At 44.1% G+C, this 22,639-nt stretch overlaps 1 protein-coding gene across 1 annotated transcript; it reads right to left on the reverse strand.

Annotated features, from left to right (window-relative positions):
- Window positions 1–3,571: 3,571 nt before the first annotated feature.
- Window positions 3,572–22,429, reverse strand: LOC141197750 (uncharacterized). Its single transcript, XM_073662836.1, has 7 exons — window positions 22,369–22,429; window positions 15,764–15,913; window positions 15,455–15,634; window positions 15,250–15,373; window positions 15,069–15,166; window positions 14,780–14,870; window positions 3,572–6,367 (listed from the first exon to the last, which is right to left on the reverse strand). The coding sequence occupies exons 2-7, from the start codon at window positions 15,839–15,841 to the stop codon at window positions 4,845–4,847; spliced, it is 2,094 nt and encodes a 697-aa protein (XP_073518937.1). The 5' UTR covers window positions 15,842–15,913; window positions 22,369–22,429; the 3' UTR covers window positions 3,572–4,844.
- Between the last annotated feature and the right edge of the window lie 210 nt (window positions 22,430–22,639).

Below are 22,639 nucleotides of genomic sequence, written 5' to 3' on the forward strand. Positions count from 1 at the left end.
AATTCTTCTGCATCCACCAGATGATATATCTCTTACATTTCAAAATAAAGTATCATTGCATCTATGTTCCAGAATCTGTGAGATTTAAAGTATTAAAACTAATCCATAACTCCAAGTTAGCAGGACACAAAGGAATTAAAAAAACACAAGAATTTCTCTCTCATTTCTTTTGGTGGCCCAATTGCCAAAAAGATGTTAAACAATATGTATCTTCCTATAGCACCTGTGCCATGTATAATACTCCCGCACATCACCAATGGGATTATTCCAGCCTCTGTAAAAATCCATCTCATCCTTAGGGCTCTACATCTATGGACTTTATTGTTGAACTACCAGTTTAAAAAAAGGGAAAGCGTTCAATCCTAGTAGTAGTGGACCAACTCACCAAAGCAGCACATTTTGTCTCCTGCACTGGTTTACTATCTTCTAAAGAGTCTGCTGATCTTGTAATTCAAAATGTGTTTCGTCTTCATGGGGTTCCAGATGAAGTCGTCTGATCGTGGAACACAATTTACATCAAGCTTCTAGAAGAATTTTTATGCAGCAATGGACATTGATGTCAGTATATCTTCTGCATTCCATCCCCAATCTAATGGGCAAACTGAACGCACAAACCAAACCTTAGAGCAATATCTCAGATGCTACATTTGTCATCTCCAGGATGACTGGGTTCATTTGCTTCCTATGGCAGAATTTTCAAAACTGGGTCAAAAATGTATTGATCCTTTTAAAATAATTGGACAAGTTAGCTCAGTAGCTTTTCGCCTTCAACTGACCACAACAATGAAGATACATCCAGTGTTCCATGTCTCTTTACTAAAGCCATTTGATCCAAATCATTTTCCAGGTTGTTGTCTACCCCCTCCTGATCCAATTAAAGTGGATGAGCAAGAACATTACACAGTTGAAAAGGTTCTGGATTCCAGAATATTCAGAAACAAGTTGCAGTAATTAATAAAGTGGCAAGGGTACGCGCCTGAAGCTAACTCCTGGGAACCTGTCAATGATCTTCGACTGCTTAAAGTTTCCCCAAAAATACCCACATAAACCAAGCCAAGCATCATCCAGAGGCCGCTGTTGAAAGGGGGAAGAAATGTTAGAATTCCAGTTGTCCTTCTACAGTTTGACCACTAGTGGCTGCTATTGTTCACCTTAATAATTGTGCTGCTATTCCGCTCCTTACCACTGGAGGCTGTTGCTGTGTTCTGCAATTGCCCTTTACTATGGCAGATTCTGATCCTGTGGGATCAATCTTGTTTCCTGTTTAGCCGCATGGACTCACTCATTGCTTGAGTATTGTGTCTAGGTGTTAGCCTAGTTTCCAGTCTCCAAGCTCCTGAACATTCTTTCCTAGATTGTTCACACCTATCTACGGATTGTTTCCTACAACTCCTTTTGCCAACTACAAGAACTTCTGCTTCTGCTCATGCTCCTTTGGCCACTGGTTTCCAGCAGTACTGTGCCTGTATCGTAACACGCCGTCCAATCAACCTTACTGCATTTGGTGGTATCTGAGCAGAAAATATCGGCCATTGGAAACCAAGCATGCCTGAAACTTCACACAGCCTCCACCATGTGTTACAGAAGATGTGCTGTGTTTGGATCATGAGCCGTTTCAAGCCTTCTCCAAACTTTATTCTTCCCATCTTTCTTATACAGGTTGATATTAGTTTCATCTGTCCAAAGAATGCTTTGCACCTTGTGGTGAACCCTCTGTATTTGCTTATTTGCTCTTATGAAGTCTGCTCTTTTATGGTGGACCTAAACACTGAAACACCTTTTTCCTGGAAAGTTTTCTTCACGTAGGTTCATATTGTGAAGGGGCTTTTCTTCACCATAGAAAGGATTCTGCAATCATCCACCACGGTTTCCTTCAGTGGGCGTGCACACCTTTTTGAGTCCCCAAGCTCAGAAATGAACTTTCTTTTTTTTGCAAAATATACCATGCTGTTAATTTAGCAACTCCTAATATTTCTGATCATTGGTAGATTTGATCTTTTCTCTTCCATTGAGAGCTCTTTTCTGTGTTATGGGGTCACAGTAACAGCTTCCAAATACAGAAGCCACACCTGGAATCAGCACAAGACCTATTACCTTCTTAATTGATGATGGATTAATGGGGGAAGAGCCCATACAGCCAGTGAAAGAGCTTTTGAAATAATTGTCCAATTACCTTTGGTCCCTTGAAAAAGATGCAGCCCCATATTAAAGAGCTGTAATTCCTAAACCCTACATCCAATTATGATGTGTGTCAGGAAAATATTAATGTCAGGGACATAACAGAATATTAGCCCCTTCTCCCATGCCCTCTCCTGTAGTGTTTGTTCAGAGATGACAATTATCCAGTGTCTTCCTGCAAATTATCACCCACAGCCAAAAGGCTTTAAACAAACATGCCTACCATGAAGTGTTACAAGCTAAAATGCAAATGTATCTCCTCTTAACACAGACCTGAGATAGATTGACACCTTCTCCCAGGCCAGAGTTTGGAGGAAAGAGGAAATGGTTCGTTACGTTCAAAGGCCCTCACAAACAATTCCCGAGCCTCAAAGGAAAATTTGTAGATGCACTGACTCCGATATGAAATATGAAATCTTGTGAGTTCCATAGGTCCGACAGTAACGGGACCCATCTGTGTAGTGACCAAATCAGCCCAGGAATGTATAGGTAGTTTTCCAGGGCTGTAACCAAAATCAGGGAGCGGAAGAACAAAAACACCAGAATAGCAGACTGCAGCTATGTGATGTGTGATATCTAAATAAAGCTAAAATCATAAGGGAAAAAATGGCGTAGTTTGCAAGCTTCTGCGATCAACGAGCGATGAGTTATTGCAGAAGTTAGCGTTTTTAATAAAAATGTTCAGGCTGGAGACCGGTCCACATGATGTCACCACAAGGGGCGTGTGGCCAGATCTCCCCTTAGGTATAAGAGAACTCATGGACAGTACAGAAGCACTCATTGCCAGGGGGGAATAAGAATTATAAGCAACGGGTCCTGTTCAATAACAGTATAATCCATCTGGGGAGCCCCTCTTCCACCTATATTGAATCATCTCCGTGATCGTATAGAGTAAGTTGTCTTCTTTTTACCCTGTTTATTTTATGTAACTGCGTATGTATTTTCATGTCTCCCTTGTAACATCCTTGAATATATTTTTCCTAAACACGGCCTCCCTTTTGGATTAAATATAAAATTTAATAGTCCTGTTTCTTTTGTTCTGTAATCGTTCCCTTCCCCGAAGCCATATGCTACCAAAACGCAGGCATCCGGCCAGGCCTGTATTATATTTCAAACTCGGCCGGTGGTGGCAGAGACTATTAATAATTGGGCTATCGTGAAGCTGACAGTGACCGTACGGAGGGCGTTAAACACGGATTCCAGGCTGTGGAACCCAGGGTGTTGCGCCATACGCTCACTGGTCGCTTACCCATACTTACATAGAGCGTAGTCTGGATCGCGTGCTCGCGTGTGTCACTGTCCAAATATTTTCTGGACCTAACTATTTAAAGATATCAAACCAAAGATGGCCAAAAATTAAGTTATTTGTAATAAAGAGAAATGACACAGGGAATAAGTATTTAACTCACTTACTTAAGTTTATTTAATACTTCACACAAAAGCCTTTGCTGGCGATGACAGCTTCAAGATACCTCCTGTATGGAGAAACTAGTCACATGCATTGCCCAGGTGTGATTTTGGCCCATTATTCCACACTAACACTCTTAAAATCCTGTGGGTCCCGTGGGGAATCTTCATCATCCTGGTAGTTGGCAGCAGATTGGCCCTAAATGCCCCAAAGTCGCTGAGGTTCTAATCCCCAGTGAGCCAATGGGATTGTAGTATATGCTGTTAACTGTTGTTGATCCAATAAAGTCTTATCTGAGTGTGGTCCCCTACCCTGCATGGTCTGAGAATTGTTATACCAACGGGAAAGGAGTACAGCAATCAATAGGATGAACCCTGGCTCATGTGGTCTTTCTAACACTGCTGCATGGACAGTGCATGCACACAGCTCTGCTACATACGCACATTTACATACACACAGCTCTGCTACATATGCATATTTATATACACAGAGCTCTGATTCACATTTACATACACACAATACGTACGTACAATATGTTAATAACATATATAGTTTCTACCTGTCTGAGTTATTTTTGATGGTCAACAAAATACGATTTTCCAGAAATTCATTTCTCACACTCTAGGTATGATAATGTCTTCTCTCTGTGTGGGATTTTTGATCTTTAAATGGGGCTGTCCACTACTTAGACAACCCCTTCTCATTTCTCATGTTTGGTCCTGTTAAAATAAAAACAATTATACAAACTTCCCATGCCTGTGCCGTTCTAGTGGTGTCAGCACTTGCATTTCCAGGGATTATATGACGTTGTTACGTCATGTAAGCCCTGTGCCCAATCAGCCCTGGCATGACTGTCTCCACCTTTGGACACATCGAACAATAAGAGAAAGTCAGAAAGCAGCTGTAGCCCTGGCTTCCTGTTGTTGTTCAATCTGTCTGAAGTCGGGGACAGTGAAGCTGGCGCTGACTGGGCGCAGCGCTCGTGTGATGTAACAACCTCACAATAGCCCGGGTACACAAGTGCAGACATGGCTGGAACAGCGACGACACAGAGGGTGAGTATGAGTGTTTTTATTTTAATGAGGCCAAACATGAGGAATGACAAGTGGTTGCCCTAGTATTGGACAACCCCATTAGGAAGATACAATTTTCAGTTAAAACTTGTCAAACATTCTGAACATGAAAACCGCTTATCCCCTGTATGAATTCTCTGGGGCTTATTCAAATCTGATTTCTGGTTAAAACATTTCCCACATTCTCAACAGGAAAAAGGCCTCACTTCTGTGTGGGTTCTCTGGTGGTTATCAAGATTCTGTTTCCGGATAAAACATTTCCCACATTCTGAACATGAAAAAGGCTTCTCCCCTGTGTGGGTTCTCTGGTGGTTATCAAGATTCTGTTTCCGGATAAAACATTTCCCACATTCTGAACATGAAAAAGGCTTCTCCCCTATGTGGGTTCTCTGGTGGCTATGAAGATGTGATTTCCAGCTAAAACATTTCCCACATTCTGAGCATGAAAAAGGCTTCTCTCCTGTGTGGGTTCTTTGGTGTATAGAAACATCTGATTTCCATTTAAAACATTTCCCACATTCTGAACATGAAAAAGGCTTCTCCCCTGTGTGAGTTCTCTGGTGGTTATCAAGATTCTGTTTCCGGTTAAAACATTTCCCACATTCTGAACAAGAAAAAGGCTTCTCCCCTGTGTGGGTTCTCTGGTGGCTACGAAGATGTGATTTCCAGCTAAAACATTTCCCACATTCAGAGCATGAAAAAGGCTTCTCCCCTGTGTGGGTTCTTTGGTGTATAACAACATCTGTTTTCCATTTAAAACATTTCCCACATTCTGAACATGAAAAAGGCTTCTCCCCTGTGTGAGTTCTCTGGTGGTTATCAAGATTCTGTTTCCGGTTAAAACATTTCCCACATTCTGAACATGAAAAAGGCTTCTCCCCTGTGTGAGTTCTCTGGTGGTTATCAAGATCCTGTTTCCATTTAAAACATTTCCCACATTCTGAACATGAAAAAGGCTTCTCCCCTGTGTGAGTTCTCTGGTGGTTATCAAGATTGTGTTTCCGGTTAAAACATTTCCCACATTCTGAACATGAAAAAGGCTTCTCCCCTGTGTGGGTCCTCTGGTGGTTATCAAGATTCTGTTTCCGGTTAAAACATTTCCCACATTCTGAACATGAAAAAGACTTCTTCCCTGTGTGCGCTATTTGGTGCAAAACAAGACTACATTTATGTCTAAAATATTTCCCACATTCTGAACAGGAAAAAGGCTTCTCCCCTGTGTGTGTTCTCTGGTGACTAAGAAGAGATGATTTCTTCATAAAACATTTCCCACATTCTGAACATGAAAATGGCTTCTCCCCTGTGTGAGTTCTCTGGTGACGAACAAGCTTCGATTTCAGGTTAAAACATTTCCCACACTTGGAACAATAAAATATATTCTCTGCTGTGTGAATGTCTTGATTCTTAATAATAAACTTTTGGAGAGGAAATCTATTTCCATAATCTGAACGTGAAAATGGATTATTTGCTTTAGGAGCAGTTTGATTTTTAATGCTTATTTTGTGACTTTGATTTTCCTTAGTAGTCGGTAACAAATCAGAAGACAGGATCTGTTTCAATGGATCAGATGACAGATCTTTGCTGTGAAGGGATGATGATATATATGGAGTAATGGCATTCACTTTAATTGCATCTTGTGGGATCTCAAGATCATCGGATTTAAAAATTGAAGATGTCGGCTGTCCCTCTGATCTCCTGGTACAGTCATCTGCCAAGAATAAAAACAATTATAATTTTTTAATAAAATATCCTTGAATGTAATATTTTTGAACATTTCTACTTATTGTTAACTGTTAGTAACAATGGCAGTTACGTAGAAAAATGTTATTATTCACCAAGACAATGACAGTTCACAGTCTAATAGAAAACCTCATAGCATGAACCAGTAGAGTGTGGTGTTCAATTGTTTGTTCATTCTGCCTCCAAAATATGGAATAAAAAGCCACTAAACAATGTTATGTAGGCGAAAATAATACCAATAAAAACTTCTACTCATCCTGCAAAAAAACAAGTCCCCACTCAGGTCCATTATCTGTCAGTGGAAAAACAGGTTTCCACATTATTAGTGGCTCAAAGGCTCTTAAAAAGAAGCATGGCTTCCATAAACCAATCCAGCAATATCCGCTCTCCCCAAAAAAAAATGCCCCCCTTGCTTCTGACCCTTGCAGTGTGCCAAACCACATTTAGCATCCATGAATTTGGCATTACTATAGTGAGAAGAACCAAGTCAATTTACGGTGTGTGTCTCCTGGAGCACAATCTGGGCACTATGTGTTGGGTAATAAAATGGTTAATGTGCAATTTTCACTTTCCAAAATCCAGTGCGTGCTAATTTCCGGAAAGTGCCTGTGGAGTCAAAATAGTTACTAGTCCTATAGATTAATTCATTGAGGGTTATAATTTCCAAAATGGAGTCACTTTATGGGGATTTCTAATGTTCTGGTTTTCTGCCATTTTGTCATATTAGGGCTCTTAATCCTGCTAATTTTTGTGTTCGCTTCAAGCAGGAGGAGATCACACTTAGCGATACCCAAATATTTGTAAGTCAGGAGGAAGACAAGGGTGTGGACGGGGAAGACGAGATAGTGGAAAATGAAGTTACTGACCCAATCTGGGAAGGTGACAAGCAGAGCAAAGACAGCAGCGCAGAGAAGGTGGGATCCATAGCACCACAACAGGCAGGAAGAGGTAGTGACGTGACCACAGAGACAAGGCGGGCAACTGTTCTCCAGAATACCAGCACGTGGGAAGTTGCCAGTCCAAGGGTTAGGTCTTCCTGAGTCTGGCGCTTTTTTAAAAACTGTCCAGTTAACCCAAAAAAGGCCATTTGCAACATCTACTGTGCCAGCATCAGCAGGGGCAGCACAGCTACCAGCCTGACCACCACCAGCATGCCCAGGCACACGATAGCAAAGCACTCGACTAATTGGGCCGAACGCCAGGACCAGAAATAGTGTCGGTGGGTGACACCACTGCCTCTTCACCTGTTGTATGTGCATGCCAATCCCGTGTCCATGATGCTGGTGAAGATGCCTCCTGCTCTCCACCTGTCGTAGAAACCGCATTCATGTCCTTGTCCAAGAGCAGCATTCAGTTGTCCCTTGAAACACAAGCGGAAATACGCAGCCACCCGCACACCCACAGGCCACAATACTAAACGGCCACATTTCGAGACTGCTTGCACTGGAAATGTTGCATTTTAGGCTTGTGGAGACAGAAGCTAGGTACTCAGTCCCCAGCAGCCACTATTTCTCCCGATGTACCATCCCTGCCTTACACAAGCACGTGTCCCTTAACATTACCCGTGCCCTCACAACACAGTTACTATGAAGGTCCACCTAACCAAAGACATGTGAACAAGTGCTTGTGGCCAGGGATGTTACATTTCCCTGACGGCACACTGGGTGAATATTGTGGAAGCCGGGACCCAGTCGGATCTTGGGGCGGAACGTGCTACCGATGCCGAGGATTGCGGGCCCTGGTTCAATCAGGGTTGCCCCCACCTTGTACAGCAGTTCCTGCACCTCTTTCGCCTCCTCATCCTCCATATCTCTGAAACGTCAAAAACATCAAGCTGGAAACTTTCAGCACTGCCTTGGTCAAGCAGCAACAGGCTCTGCTGAAGCTAATCTGCTTAGGTGACAAACTGCACACCCCTGCAGAGTTGTTGAAAGCTGTAACAGAGCAGGCAGATCTGTGGCTCTCACCACTGAACCTACAACCAGGCATGGTCGTGTGTAATAATGGCCGCAACCTGCTAGTGGCTCTGAAGCTTGGCAACCTAGCACATGTACCATGCCTGACCCACGTGCTCATCTTAGTGGTTCAGCGGTTTCTCAAAACCTACCATGATCTGCCTGAGCTGCTTGTGAAAGTACACTGTGGGTGCCCATTTCCGCAAGTCAGCTACAGCTTCCATCGCCCTGGCTGTGCTTCAGCAGCGTTTGCAACTTCCAGCTCACCGATTGTTGTACGATGTCACCATGTGTTGGAACTCAACGTTGCATATGTTAACAAGGCTTTGTGAGCAGCAGAGGGCAGTTGTTGAGTACCAACTCCAACACGCCCGTCAACATTCTGATCAGTGTCCGCACATAAGAGCTGATGAGTGGGCATGGATGTCTGACATCTGCGCGGTTTTCCAAAACTTTGAGGACTCCACCAAGATAGTGAGCGGTGGTGATGCCATAATCAGCGTCACCATCCCGCTTCTCTGCCTACTGAAACACTCGCTGCTCACAATTAAAGACGAGGCTTTGCAGGCGCAGCAAGTTGAGATGGGGCAAGAAACTATACAGGGTGATACTACACAGCCCAGACTCGTATCATCTTTTCAACGTGGATTGGGTGATAATGAGGAACACAGGCAGGTTTCCTGCGCTACAGACGGTACAACCCACACCACCATCATCCCATCTGTTCAGCGTGGCTGAAGAGGAGGAGGATAAAGAGGAGTATGAGGAGGAGATGATGGACAATCATCCATCTTGGTGGAGACAGGGAAGTCTTGGCTCTCTGCAGTCTGTTACATATGGCTATGTTTATGTTCCGCTGCCTTTCCCGTGACCCTCACGTTGTACACATTTTGGGCAACAGTAATTACCGGTTGATCACCCTTCTAGACCCATGCTACAAGGAGAACTTTCTATCTCTCCTTCAAGTGGCAGAGAAGTCTAATAAAATGTTGCAGTACCAGAAGGCCTTAGTTGAAGAATATAAAAAATTCCCACCTGACAAAGTAGGCGATAGAGGTCAAAGTTCATTGGACAACCAATGAGTACAGGGAGACAGACATACAAAGCCATATGCAGTAGTAGCAGGGGAACACTCTCAAAGGTCTGGGACAGTTTTCTCAGACCCTCCCAGTGCCCAGGCCCTGATGTACAGGGTAGTCTGACAAGGAGGGAAAAGTTTTGGAAGATGTTGAAGGAGTACCTTGCTGACTGTACCACGGTCCTTCATGATTCCTCTGTGCCTTACAACTATTAGGTATCCAAGTTAGACACGAGCATGAACTGTCTTCACTACGCCTTGAAGGTCCTGGTCCGCCCCTAACGTTTTGTCAGAGCGGGTTTTTAGTGCGCCGGGGGTATTATAACTGATAGGTGTGTCCACCTGTCAACTAACAATGCTGACAGGCTGACTCATATCAAAATAAACAAGGCCTGGATTGGCCCAGACTTCTCAACACCACCAGATGACAGCAACAGAACATAAACTCAAATCCATTTTTTTTTCTGGTCTATTCCCATGCAAATCTTCACACCCAGATAGGGGTATATGCTTCAGGATTTCTTCTTTTTTATGTTGTCCTATTCCTTCTTCTCATCCTCCACCACCATAACAGGGTGATCATCATGCAACACCCCCATTAATTATTTTAAAGGTATTTAGGATGCCCGCATGAATAAGTTTTAGAGACCTACTTCTAACATTCTTTACAATATACATGTATACCCCTGCTGGAAATGAGTGTTCATTGTCTTGCATACACTGTCTATAACTTGATTGTATTCTTCAAAAAACTCATTGACAGATGTGTTTTTTAATGTAATCTGCACTCAGAAATTCATCAAAGCAGGCAGGGTTGCTTGCATTCCTTCACAGTTTGGTGCTGCCATGTCCCAAAAATATACTCTTCGGGGACGGGTTAAAATCTATTTTATATTCTGCAATATTACCTCTCATCTGCAATTTGTGTACGGGTGAGCTATAGCACTAGGGATAGCGTATTACAGGTATCTAGTCAGGGATTATAGCCTTATACTCAGTGCTGCTGCAAGCAAAAAAGAAAAAAAAATCTATGCTATTCCTTATTAATACCACTGTTAGCTACATTTAGTATAGGGATAGGTGCTAGGTGGTAGCATCTGCTGGAAATGAGTGTTCATTCTGGTCACATACATCTTTTCCACAGTTCATAACTTAATTGATTTCTTCCATTCACTCATTGACCAATTCAAAATTTTTACGGTGATCTGTACTCAGAAATTCATCAAAGTTTACAGAAATTTATCATAGTTGACAGAAATTCATAAATTTAACAAAATGTACTGATTTAATGTGTCAGTTTCTCTTCAGCTTCTGTATGTAAGAGGGAGTGGTGAGATACTTGACGCTACAGGACCTGGAATTACCACTTCAGAACTCTCCAGTGCTTTGTTTCCTTTCATTTATGGCTGCTTATTGAATTATGCTTGGGGTCATTGTCCTGCTGAAAGACCCATGACGCCAATCCAACTTTCTGACACTGGGCACTACATTGCTACCCAAAATCTTTTGGGAATATTGAGATTTCATGATGCCTTACACACAGTCAAGGCATTCAGTGCCAGAGGAAGCAAAACAACCACTAAATATCTTTTAGGCTATGTGCCCAAGATGCAGAAATGCTCCGGATTTTTCCTGACCGTTTTTGCATATCCCTGGCAGAAAAAAACGCATGCGGATTGTACATGCGTTTTTCCTGCCAGGGACATGCGGATGTGAAGCTTTCTTCACATGCATTTCCGCATGCGGGTTGACAAGCGCTTTCCAAGCAACTTTAGCATCACTTGGAAAGTGATTGTCAACTTGGTCACACTATATAAATCCATGCAAACGGCATGGATTTATATGGTGTGACCGTAAAAGAATGGTTAAAAATAAAAAATAAATCTATACTTACCTTCTGATGGCCCCCGCAGTCTTGCTTCGCTCCGTCCTGGCTGCCGGCAGATCGCGGTACACAGCACTGAAGGACCTGCCGTCACATGACTATAACGTCAGCGCAGGTCCTTCAGTCCATCGCGATCTGCCGGCAAGGGAGGACAAGCGCAGCGGGGGCCATCAGAAGGTAAATATAACATTTATTTTTTATTCTTTTTTTCACAGGTTCTATGGTACCCGGATCCGGAGGAGAGTCTCCTGTCCTCCACACCCGGGTACCATCCGCACATTGAAACGCGTGGAACGAACATCTACATATGCAGTGATGCGTAATCCATGCGTTTCAATGCAAGTCAAAGGCGGCAAAAATGCAGCACTTCCGCAAAATAATTGGTAGTGCTGCATTTTTTTCCGCAATGATAATCCGCAGCGAAAATTTCTGCAGAATGTGCGCAGCACATGCGGATTATCATTGGGGACCATGGCAGGCTTTCTACCATGCATTTTTTAAGCGTTTTTGCCGCTGGGGAAACTCTTAAAAAACGCATCACAGCCTTAACCTCCACTATATTTGACAGTAAGTTCTGTGTGCTTTTATTTTTAGGCCTCATTCCATTTACAGTAAACAGTTGAATGATGTGTTTTACCAAAAAGCTCTATCTTGGTCTCATCTGTCCACAAGATGCCTACTGGCCCTCTAAAAATAGTGGAGGCCACTTGCTGGCACCCTATAAATTATGATGGCCGCCTGCTGGACCTCCGAGTTTCAAACTTTACATAATGTATACGAAAAAGAAAATTTGACCACCTCAGATGGATACGTTATATTGCAGTAGCAATATATGGCCATGCAAATTTCAAACTTTACAGTATTAAAGAAGTTGTCCACTAATTTTACATTTATACCCCATCCGTAGGATAGGGAATCAATGTCTAATTGGCCTGGGTCCCGCACCAGGCACCCCCGCAAATCAGCTGCTATCTGTGCCAGTGGCTTCCGTCAGCTGGAAGTGCTTACTTGCGGAACTTGGCCGTCCAGCTTTAGTGGCCGCCGCAGGGTACTCTAACAATAGTAAGGGCCGCCTGATGGCGCTTTATTAATAGTGAGGCCTGAAAAAAAAATGGGACTTTCAGAGTCTCTCTTTCATAAATGAAACAGATGTATCTGATCATGTCCAACACACCACATGGCCAGATAAGGTAGTAAAATGTTAAAATTACATTTACCGGTCAATGTATTTTTCACCGTTGAAAGCAATGTGAACGTGCAAAAACACTCAGTGTGAACATAGCCCAAGGTGTGGAGGAGTATTTTTTCTGTTATTTATTTTGCATTATATAGAAGTCATTATCCTGGAAAAAATGTTTCTTAAAATTTTTTTCCAGGAAAATCCATTTTATCTTCGTTTTTGTATTTTTTATTGTCAGCCCGTAAAAGTACTACTCTGGTAACATTGTTCACAGCAGCAACCTGGAAGTCAGAGATGATTCCAGGGGGTCTTCCCCATGCTGTTCCCATGCCATTTCAGCACTGTTTCCATAGATTTGAAAAAATGTTAGACTCTCTCCAGCCCTACGGAGGATATGGAGGGGTTGTAGAGGGAACCGCTGGAAAATTGCTCGAGTAAATAGTACCCAAGCACCACTACTGACTACTCTTTTACCTTCTGATTTTGTATTTTCTCTGCCCTCCGGGTTCTGACCTGGCTAAATGACTATTTTTCATATCTGACTCTACAGAACAACAGGTCACACCAAGGCCCAAGCCTAGGTGTCTCTGTGTAAGTCCAGATTCATGTAGATGGGTTAAAGAAGTTAAAGGTTGATGGGGAAAACTGTGACTATAGACAATAACACATCATATTTTCTACTGAAAAGATTAGGCTGAACAGTCTTCATCAGTAAAAAAAATGAGAAGAATAACTAGTGGGGAAACTTCTCTGGAGTAAATAGATTACCAACAGCCACAAACTCTAAATTATCGTAAAATCCAATATTTTCTGTCAGATGAGTTTCAAGAAGAAATATTAGACATTTAAAGAGAACTTTTTATAATAGTGCAGAGCTGAGGTGTCTTAAATTTGAATATCTGGCATTTGGAAGAGGCAATGGAAAGCTTTTTTTAAAGAGACCAGGGAGTTACTGAGTAACATAAGTGAGGCAGGCCGATCCCACCACAATCATACAAAATGAAAATCTGTAAACCAATAGACTTAGAATAAAAAAAATGTTACACCCCCAACAACAATATATGTATGAGGGGGGAGCTCCAACACTAAACTGGACTTGCACTCATTTATTGTGGACCATTGGAGCTACTAGGAGTCCTGACCAGAAGAGTGGAGAAAGTATTCGTGCTCCCCATTTCAGGAGAGATTGTGCAGTAATCTGAATTCCTTAGGATTGAAAACATAATGGAATTTATGATGTGGAGTGAATCCATGAAACCAGGGCTGGAGCCATGCCACCACATCTCCTGCAGGCGTGAATAAATGTATATTACAGCCATCAGCCACGCACAGCTTAGAGATATATCATGGCACAGGTGTAATGTTTTTTATGCATTTTATTGCGATCCTGTTTGAAGTTAGTCGGTTTTAAAAGAAATTGAAAAGTCAGGATAAAGGGAAATTCTGTTGTTATTGTACAGAAATTCACACTTGTCCTCACTGCACATTTAATGTTGTCGATCATAAAAGTGAAATTTCTCCAGAAAGACTGGACCTGGTCTTGTAGGGACCATATGAGCACATTCAGCGGCACAGAAGGGAGAGAAGGTAGATTCATCCAACAAGATATCAGGGATCTAGGAAGCCAACAGCATCATTACCCTCCGCTTTCTTTTACAGGCCCATCATAATATTTTTCTTCAAGTGATTTTCTAACTTCTCAGCACATTCTACATAATGTGACAAAGTCACTGGTAAAGTACTGGAGGAGAGATGTGTAGCACTGAGATTGTTAGCTCCAGTAATTAAACATAGGAAAAAGGTTCCAGCAAACGAGGGGGTTAATCAGACATCTTTAGTTCTAGAATGATTGAACACCGGTAGAGAGGGAGTAGGTCATAGGATAAAATTCACAGGCTTTAGAGTATTTGTGGGGTGGGCCTGGAGGTAACAGCCACACTTTAAATAGAAACTGTTCCTGTGTCTGCCTCTTTAAGAAGCTGAGTGAGTCGATCACAATACGCTGACATTTGGCTTTGTAGTTTACAGATCTGGGCAAGTAAGGGTCAACGTCTCCTAATCACAGTGGGTAGGTGGATCCTCCAGGCTGTAAGTTCTATAGAAAAGGGCTTTTAACGCCCAAAGTCATTTGGACAGTTTGGGGTGTTAAAATATGTTGTGGTCTAGAGGGAAATGGTGATCACACGATTGTGATACGGCCGATCTACATCACCGATAAAGTAGCCAAAGCCGGTGACTGAGAAGAATCTGTGACTTCTCAGCATTTAGTGGTCACTACTCACCTGGGTAGTCATATGTAGGAATCTCCTCTTTACACCGCTCATCACCCATCACATATGTCTCTGTAGTATTAATATGGGTCAGATCTTCACCCTGAAACAAATATTGTAAAAGTCACAGATAGATGGAGAAGTCACCTCTATGATCAGCTCTAATCCTGCCATCTCCACCGTTCTCATTACACAAGTATAAAACATATAATACTGGTGGATAAAACAAGACAGAACACAAGACCTTCACAGCCGTCTACATATCATAGGGGAGATCTCATGACTCCTTCTCTCCATCTACCTGATGATCCTGAGGAACATTGGGATCTTCTTGTTTAGAGTCCAGTGGAAGAAGAGGACGGGGACATCTCTCTGGTGTTGTCCTCTTACTGGATAAATCTGGAGGAAACACATACAGGGACTGAATTCATTCTTTACATACAGATAATTATAGGCCGTGTGTATTTAGTCCGGTCTATTACCTGGTGATGTGAGGGGCTGAGGAACCTCCATCATGACGTCCTTGTACAAATCTTTGTGTCCTTCTAAATACTCCAACTCCTCCATAGAGAAATAGACGGCGACATCCTGACACCTTATAGGAACCTGACACATACAATGATACCGTCATCCCCGATCCCTTCATAGCGTTACTGTATAATGTCCCAGCATTCCCAGCAGTGTCACCTCTCCAGTCAGCAGCTCAATCATCTTGTAGGTGAGTTCTAGGATCTTCTGGTCGTTGATGTCCTCATGTATCAGGGGGTGAGGTGGAGGTCCTGTGATTGGGCTCAGGGGTCTTCCCCATCCCTCAGACACAGGGTCCTGACAGCGCTCACTAGAGGTCTTCTTCACTACTGTGTAATCCTGGTTATGGAGAGACACATTAATAAATCTCACTACAGACATTTCCAGAGTCCTCACCTCTCCAGTTCTGTCCATCTGTTATTCCCATAGATAAGAATGATGTAATGGGACGTCATCAGAATCTCTCACCTCTCCAGTAAGCCGGAAGAGGATCTCTAGGGTGAGGTGTAATATCCTCTCCGCCATCTTGTCGCTGTCCGTATCCATCTTTGATGGGTAATTCTGAAAAATTGTATTATATAGGAGATCTTCACTGAGAGGATCCGATAATGTAGAGACCTGAATGAGAAGAAGATGAGCCGACGTAACATCATAAAAATCCTGTGTAATAATACAATTACTGGAGACAATAAGGGAAATATATCAGGAGATAGAATGTGTAGATGTTGTATTCTCTAGTCTTATATGGACATCTCCTCTATGCTCCCAATCACTGGCTGTGTTACTCACTGCGTCAGCAGCTGATTGGCTGTATGAATCACAAGTTCGTTGGGGCTGACCAGAAAATACAGAGATTGGCGGGGACCCTAACAGCAATGATATTTTTATTATTTTACAACATTCAGTTATTTTCATTGACTTCTACTAATAAAACCTATATATTTTAGGCCACATACAACAAGCAGTTTCTTCCTCGGAGTCTGCAGCTGAACACGTTTCTCATAGACTCATCTTCCTTATTGCTAATTCTCGTCTCATTTACTGACACTGGAATTATATTATGCTGTGTGTGGGGGGGATGGCGGTACTGTGGGAACATTACACTATGTGGGGGCATCATATATACTGCATAAGGGCAAACAAAAAACCGAAGAAAGATGATCTAGAGGCCGTATTGTAAAACTACAATAATCTTTATTAGTATCAATAATCAATCACAGGGCATGGAAGTGGACAGGGCACAGTGCAATGGCTATGCACAAAGACGCGCAGCAGGGAAGATACATAGTAAGAGCAATAAGTTAAAGCGTATAATTTATATATATGTGTACACCCCCTAAATATCCAGGAATCAATATATATAAGAATGAACAAGTATAAATCTGTCTTAGTATGATATGTCACTCTTAAGGGTAGTGTGGAACCACTTCAGTATGTGCAAGGCTATATGTACCCACATACTGGCCAATCATTATAGGGTAAATTGATTGTAAGGCAAATTGATACCGCAATTTACCCTATAATGATTGGCCAGTATGTAGGTAGATAAAGCCTTGCACATACTGAAGTGGTTCCACACTACCCTTAAGAGTGACATATCATACTAAGACAGATTTATACTTGTTCTTTCTTATATGTATTGATTCCTGGATATGTAGGGGGTGTACACATATATATAAATTATACACTTTAACTTATTGCTCTTACCATGTATCTTCCCTGCTGCGTGTCTTTGTGCATAGCCATGCACTGTGCTCTGTTCACTTCCATGCCCTGTGATTGATTATTGATACTGTGAGGACCTGGCCACTTACTAAATACTTTTCCAGCACTGAGCACCAATTTTCGTCAATCTTATTTCTGTGCTTTGTTAGAAATTCGCTTGCTGTGTTTTGTTTTGTGATTTGTTTGCTCATCAGTTCAACCTCAGGTATCTATTCCATTCACTGACCATATCTCCGAGACCTTGGGCCATTGTTCTCAGTCACCACAGGTAGTCTCACATGCAAACCCAGGGGATGGGTTCCACCTGAGAAAATATCTCCACTAAGGCACAATTAGCTGGGGGAGGGAGGGGTGAGCTCTTCTGCCGATTCAGGGGGCTGAACGCTGTGCAGGAGAAAGAGAAGATTCATTGCTAGTCGGACTGAGAGCTGGGTGGTATCACGGGCTGCGGTCGTGATATTCATCATCCGAAGGAGGATATGCTGTGACTGCCAATATACCAGCGGGAGATACAAAAAGCTGTGGGCCAACCAAAAGTTGGGGGACAGTGGGTATCACCTGGTACGGGGCAGTGGAACTACTGATCCCAGGTTGGAAACTCGAGGACTAAGAGAATTGCCTGTTGGACATTTACCTGGAATTGCTGTTCACCGTGGTCAGAACGAATAAAACTAAATTCTTCATCTCTCCCTCCATTCTCCCCACCCATCTCACCTTCTCCTCAGAGCTATTCCTCAATATACAATCCTTTGTCTCCAAACACAGACAGCCACCTCATGCCCTCTCTTGCTCCCACCTACTAACGCTTTCTCTGCTCCTCCTTACTGCCGGCGACATCTCTCCAAATCCTGGCCCTCCTCACCACATCCCTACAATCACTTCCGCCTCCTACCCACGATCTATCCCAAACTCTCGTAACCCTTCTAACCTTAGACCTATACGCCCAGCCCCCGCTTCCCCAGTTCCACTAACAGGAGCTCTATGGAACGCTCGTTCGGTCTGCAATAAACTTTCCTACATTCACGATCTCTTCATCACTAACAAGCTTTCCTTCCTCGGCATCACTGAAACCTGGCTCACCCCCTCCGACACAGCCTCTCCTGCTGCACTTGCGTATGGCGGATTCCACCTCTCCCATACCCCCCGCCCCACCGGCAAGCACGGTGGAGGAATAGGTTTCCTCCTCTCAGAAAAGTGCTCCTTCACCCATATCCCACTGCCGCCCGCAATTACTCTCCCCTCTTTTGAAGAGCACTGCGTACGCATCTACTCCCCATCCAACCTCCAACTGGCTGTCATGTACCGCCCCCCCAGGATCAACCACCACTTTCTTTGACCACTTCACCACCTGGCTACTTAATTTCCTCTCCGTTGACATCCCCACTATCCTCATGGGCGACTTTAACATCCCCATTGACACTTCCCTCTCAGCTGCCTCTAAGCTTCTATCCCTCACTTCCTCCTTTGGTCTTACTCAATGGTCTACCACACCCACCCACAAAGATGGCCAAACACTGGTCCTCATCTTCACCCGCCTCTGATCCCTATCTAACCTCTCTAACTCACCTCTCCCTCTCTCTGACCACAACCTACTCACATTCTCTTCTCTCTCCTCCCCGGGGCAACAATCCCCACTCCACAAACTTGCATACCCTCGTAGAAATCTCAAACACCTTGACCTACACTCTCTCTCTGAATCCCTCCTCCCTCTTACAGACATTAGTTCCTTACATGATGCAGATGCTGCTGCCACTTTATACAACACCACAACAGCTGCAGCTCTCGATTCGGTCGCCCCCCTCACACATACCAAGGCTCGCACAATCAACAGACAACCCTGGCACACCAGCCTAACTAAAGAACTGCGACGGGCCTCCAGGGTTGCTGAACGTAGATGGAAAAGGTCCCACTGCCATGAGCACTTCATCGCATTCAAACAGTCCCTCACTACCTTCAAGTCCACACTCACAGCAGCAAAACAAACATACTTTGCATCTCTCATATCCTCCCTGTCTCACAACCCTAAGCAACTATTCAACACCTTCAATTCTCTCCTCCGTCCCTCAGTACCTCCTCCCTCTCCTCTTATTTCAGCCGAAGACTTTGCCTCATTCTTCAAGCAGAAGATTGACACCATCAGACAAAGTTTTTGCCTAAAGCCCCCACAGCCCCCCCCACACACCTACTCAACCCTCCTCCTCCAAAACCACATTCTCCACCATTTCTGAAGATCAACTTTCCTCCTTACTCTCCAAATCACATCTCACCACCTGTAAACTTGGCCCAATCCAGTCCCACCTCATCTCAAACCTTACCACTATCTTCATCCCAGCCCTAGCCCACCTCTTCAACCTGTCACCAACAACTGGTGTCTTCCCCTCATGCTTCAAACATGCCTCAATCACACCCATCCTCAAAAAGCCATCCCTTGACCCATCCTCCGTGTCTAGCTATCGCCCCATATCACTTCTCCCCTATGCCTCAAAACTACTGGAACAACACGTCCATTCTGAACTGTCCTCCCACCTCTCCTCCTGCTCCCTCTTTGACCGCCTACAATCTGGTTTCCGACCGCACCATTCTACTGAAACTGCACTGACTAAAGTCACAAACGACCTACTAACCGCCAAATCTAAGCGATACTACTCTGTCCTCCTCCTCCTAGACCTGTCATCTGCCTTTGACACAGTGGACCATTCCCTCTTACTCCAGACTCTCTCATCTCTCGGCATCACAGACTTGGCCCTATCCTGGATCTCCTCATACCTAACAGACCGGACATTCAGTGTCTCCCACTCACACACCACCTCCTCATCTCGCCCCCTATCTGTCGGTGTCCCCCAAGGTTCAGTTCTAGGACCCCTGCTCTTCTCCATCTACACCTTAGGCCTGGGACAGCTCATAGAGTCTCATGGCTTTCATTATCACCTCTATGCTGATGACACACAGATCTACCTCTCTGGACCCGATATCACCTCCTTACTAACCAAAATCCCACAATGTCTGTCCGCTATTTCATCCTTCTTCTCTGCCAGATTTCTAAAACTTAACATGGACAAAACAGAATTCATCATCTTTCCACCATCTCATTCAACCCTCCCAACTGACCTATCTATCAACGTCATTGGCTGCCCACTCTCCCCAGACCCTCAAGCTCGCTGCCTTGGGGTAACCCTGGACTCGGAACTCTCCTTCAAACCACATATCCAAGCCCTTTCCGCTTCCTGCCGACTCCAACTCAAAAATATCTCCCGGATCCGCACATTCCTAAACCATGAATCTGCAAAAACACTAGTGCACGCCCTCATCATCTCCCGCCTTGACTACTGCAACCTCCTGCTCTGTGGCCTCCCCTCTAACACTCTCGCACCCCTCCAATCTATCCTAAACTCTGCTGCTCGACTAATCAACCTGTCCCCTCGCTATTCCCCGGCCTCTCCTCTCTGTCAATCTCTTCACTGGCTCCCCATTGCTCAGAGACTCCAGTTCAAAACCCTAACCATGACATACAAAGCCATTCACAACCTGTCTCCTCCATATATCTCCGACCTAGTCTCCCGTTACATACCTGCACGCAACCTCCAATCCTCACAAGATCTCCTGCTCTACTCCCCTCTTATCTCCTCCTCCCACAACCGTATACAAGATTTCTCCCGTGCTTCCTCCCTACTCTGGAACTCTCTACCCCAACGTATCAGACTCTCGCCTACCGTGGAAACCTTCAAAAGGAACCTGAAGACCCACCTCTTCAGACAAGCCTACAACTTGCAGTAACCACCGCTCCACCATACCGCTGCACGACCAGCTCTACCCTCACCTACTGTATCCTCACCCATCCCTCGTAGATTGTGAGCCCTCGCGGGCAGGGTCCTCGCTCCTCCTGTACCAGTCGCTGTCACATTGTGTTCAAGATTATTGTTATTGTAATTGTTCTTGTATTATACCCCTTTTTCACATGTAAAGCGCCATGGAATAAATGGCGCTATAATAATAAATAATAATTGCATCGATAACCTGTCTAGGTGATTATTAAAATCCACAACCGCACATCTTTACAGATACTAATAAAGAATATTGTAGTTTTACAATACGGCCTCTAGATCGTCTTTCTTCAGTTTTTTGTTTGTTATGTTTATAGCGATTGGCCATGATATTTAGTCCTAATATATGGTAGGAGTCTATTATTATATTATTGTGATTGATATATGATAAATATTGCTCTCCCTACTATTGTTCCTATGAATTTCATCTACTATAATGCATAAGGGGCATAATGGGGGCATTACACTGTGTGGGGGCATCATACATACTGCATAAGGGGCATAATGGGGGCATTACACTGTGTGGGGGCATCATACATACTAAAAAAGGGGCATAATGGGGGAATTACACATCCTGCATAAGGGGTATAATGCGGGCATTACACTGTGGGGGCATCATACATACTGCATAATGGGGGCATTACACTGCGTGGGGGCATCATACATCCTGCATAAGGGGCATAATGGGGGCATTACACTGTGTGGGGGCATCATACATCCTGCATAAGGGGCATAATGGGGGCATTACAGTGTGTGGGGGCATCATACATACTGTATAGGGGCATAATGGGGGCATCATACATACCGTATAGGGGCATAATGGGGGCATCATACATACAGCATAAGGGGCATAATGGGGGCATTACACTGTGTGGAATCATACATCCTGCATAAGAGGCATAATGGGGGCATTACACTGCGTGGGGGCATCATACATCCTGCATAAGGGGTATAATGGGGGCATTACACTGAGTGGGGGCATCATACATACTGCATAAGAGGCATAATGGGGACATTACACTGTGTGGGGGCATCATACATACTGCATAAGGGGCATAATGGGGGCATTATACTGTGTGGGGGCATCATACATACTGTATAAGGAGCATAATGGGGGCATTAGACTGTGTGGGGGCATCATACATACTGTATAAGGAGCATAATGGGGGCATTACACTGTGTGGGGGCATCATACATCCTGCATAGGGGGCATAATGGGGGCATTACACTGTGTGGGGGCATCATACATCCTGCATAAGGGGTATAATGGGGGCATTACACTGTGGGGGGGCATCAGACATCCTGCATAAGGGGCATTACACTATGGGGGTCAGTAAAGGGGTCCTGTACTATGAGAACAATACGTTTCCTCCCTTCCTGTCTCCATAGTTGGGTCGTATGTATCTATTACAGGAAACAGAACAAAAACCTTATGATTCTTATAAAGGGGCAACACAAGACCCCAAAAGAGTCACGGTGCTGAGGGGGTTAATGCCCCCTGCGCCCAGTAATGGGGTCTCCACATACCTCCACCTGCAGAGCCGCCACCACATATATGGCTGCTCTGTGCGCACAGGAGCTGTGATGAGGTCACAGGAGGGGAGGAGTCAGGGGTCACATGATCAGGGGCCTCAGTGGATGCAGGACTCTGCTGTGCTGGTTGTCATGGTGCTGGATGAGCTGAAGTTTATGTGTGGGGTCAGGAGGGGTTTACAGTGTGGATGTAGCAGAGCCGCGTGTGTACGAGGTGTACGGAGCAGAGCCGCGTGTGTACAAGGTGTACGGAGCAGAGCCGTGT

Source organism: Phyllobates terribilis, unplaced genomic scaffold, assembly GCF_046119375.1.
Source record: "Phyllobates terribilis strain yellow unplaced genomic scaffold, ASM4611937v1 Scaffold_86__1_contigs__length_6382490, whole genome shotgun sequence".
NCBI classification, from domain to species: domain Eukaryota; kingdom Metazoa; phylum Chordata; class Amphibia; order Anura; family Dendrobatidae; genus Phyllobates; species Phyllobates terribilis.

Coding starts and splice junctions, on each gene's coding strand:
- LOC141197750 (XM_073662836.1), bottom strand. CDS start 15,841: ATGGATACGGACAGCGACAAGATGGCGGAGAGGATATTACACCTCACC. Junction 15,635..15,763: donor TCTTCCGGCTTACTGGAGAG/GTGAGAGATTCT, acceptor CTCCATAACCAG/GATTACACAGTAGTGAAGAA. Junction 15,167..15,249: donor TCAGCCCCTCACATCACCAG/GTAATAGACCGG, acceptor TGTTTCCTCCAG/ATTTATCCAGTAAGAGGACA.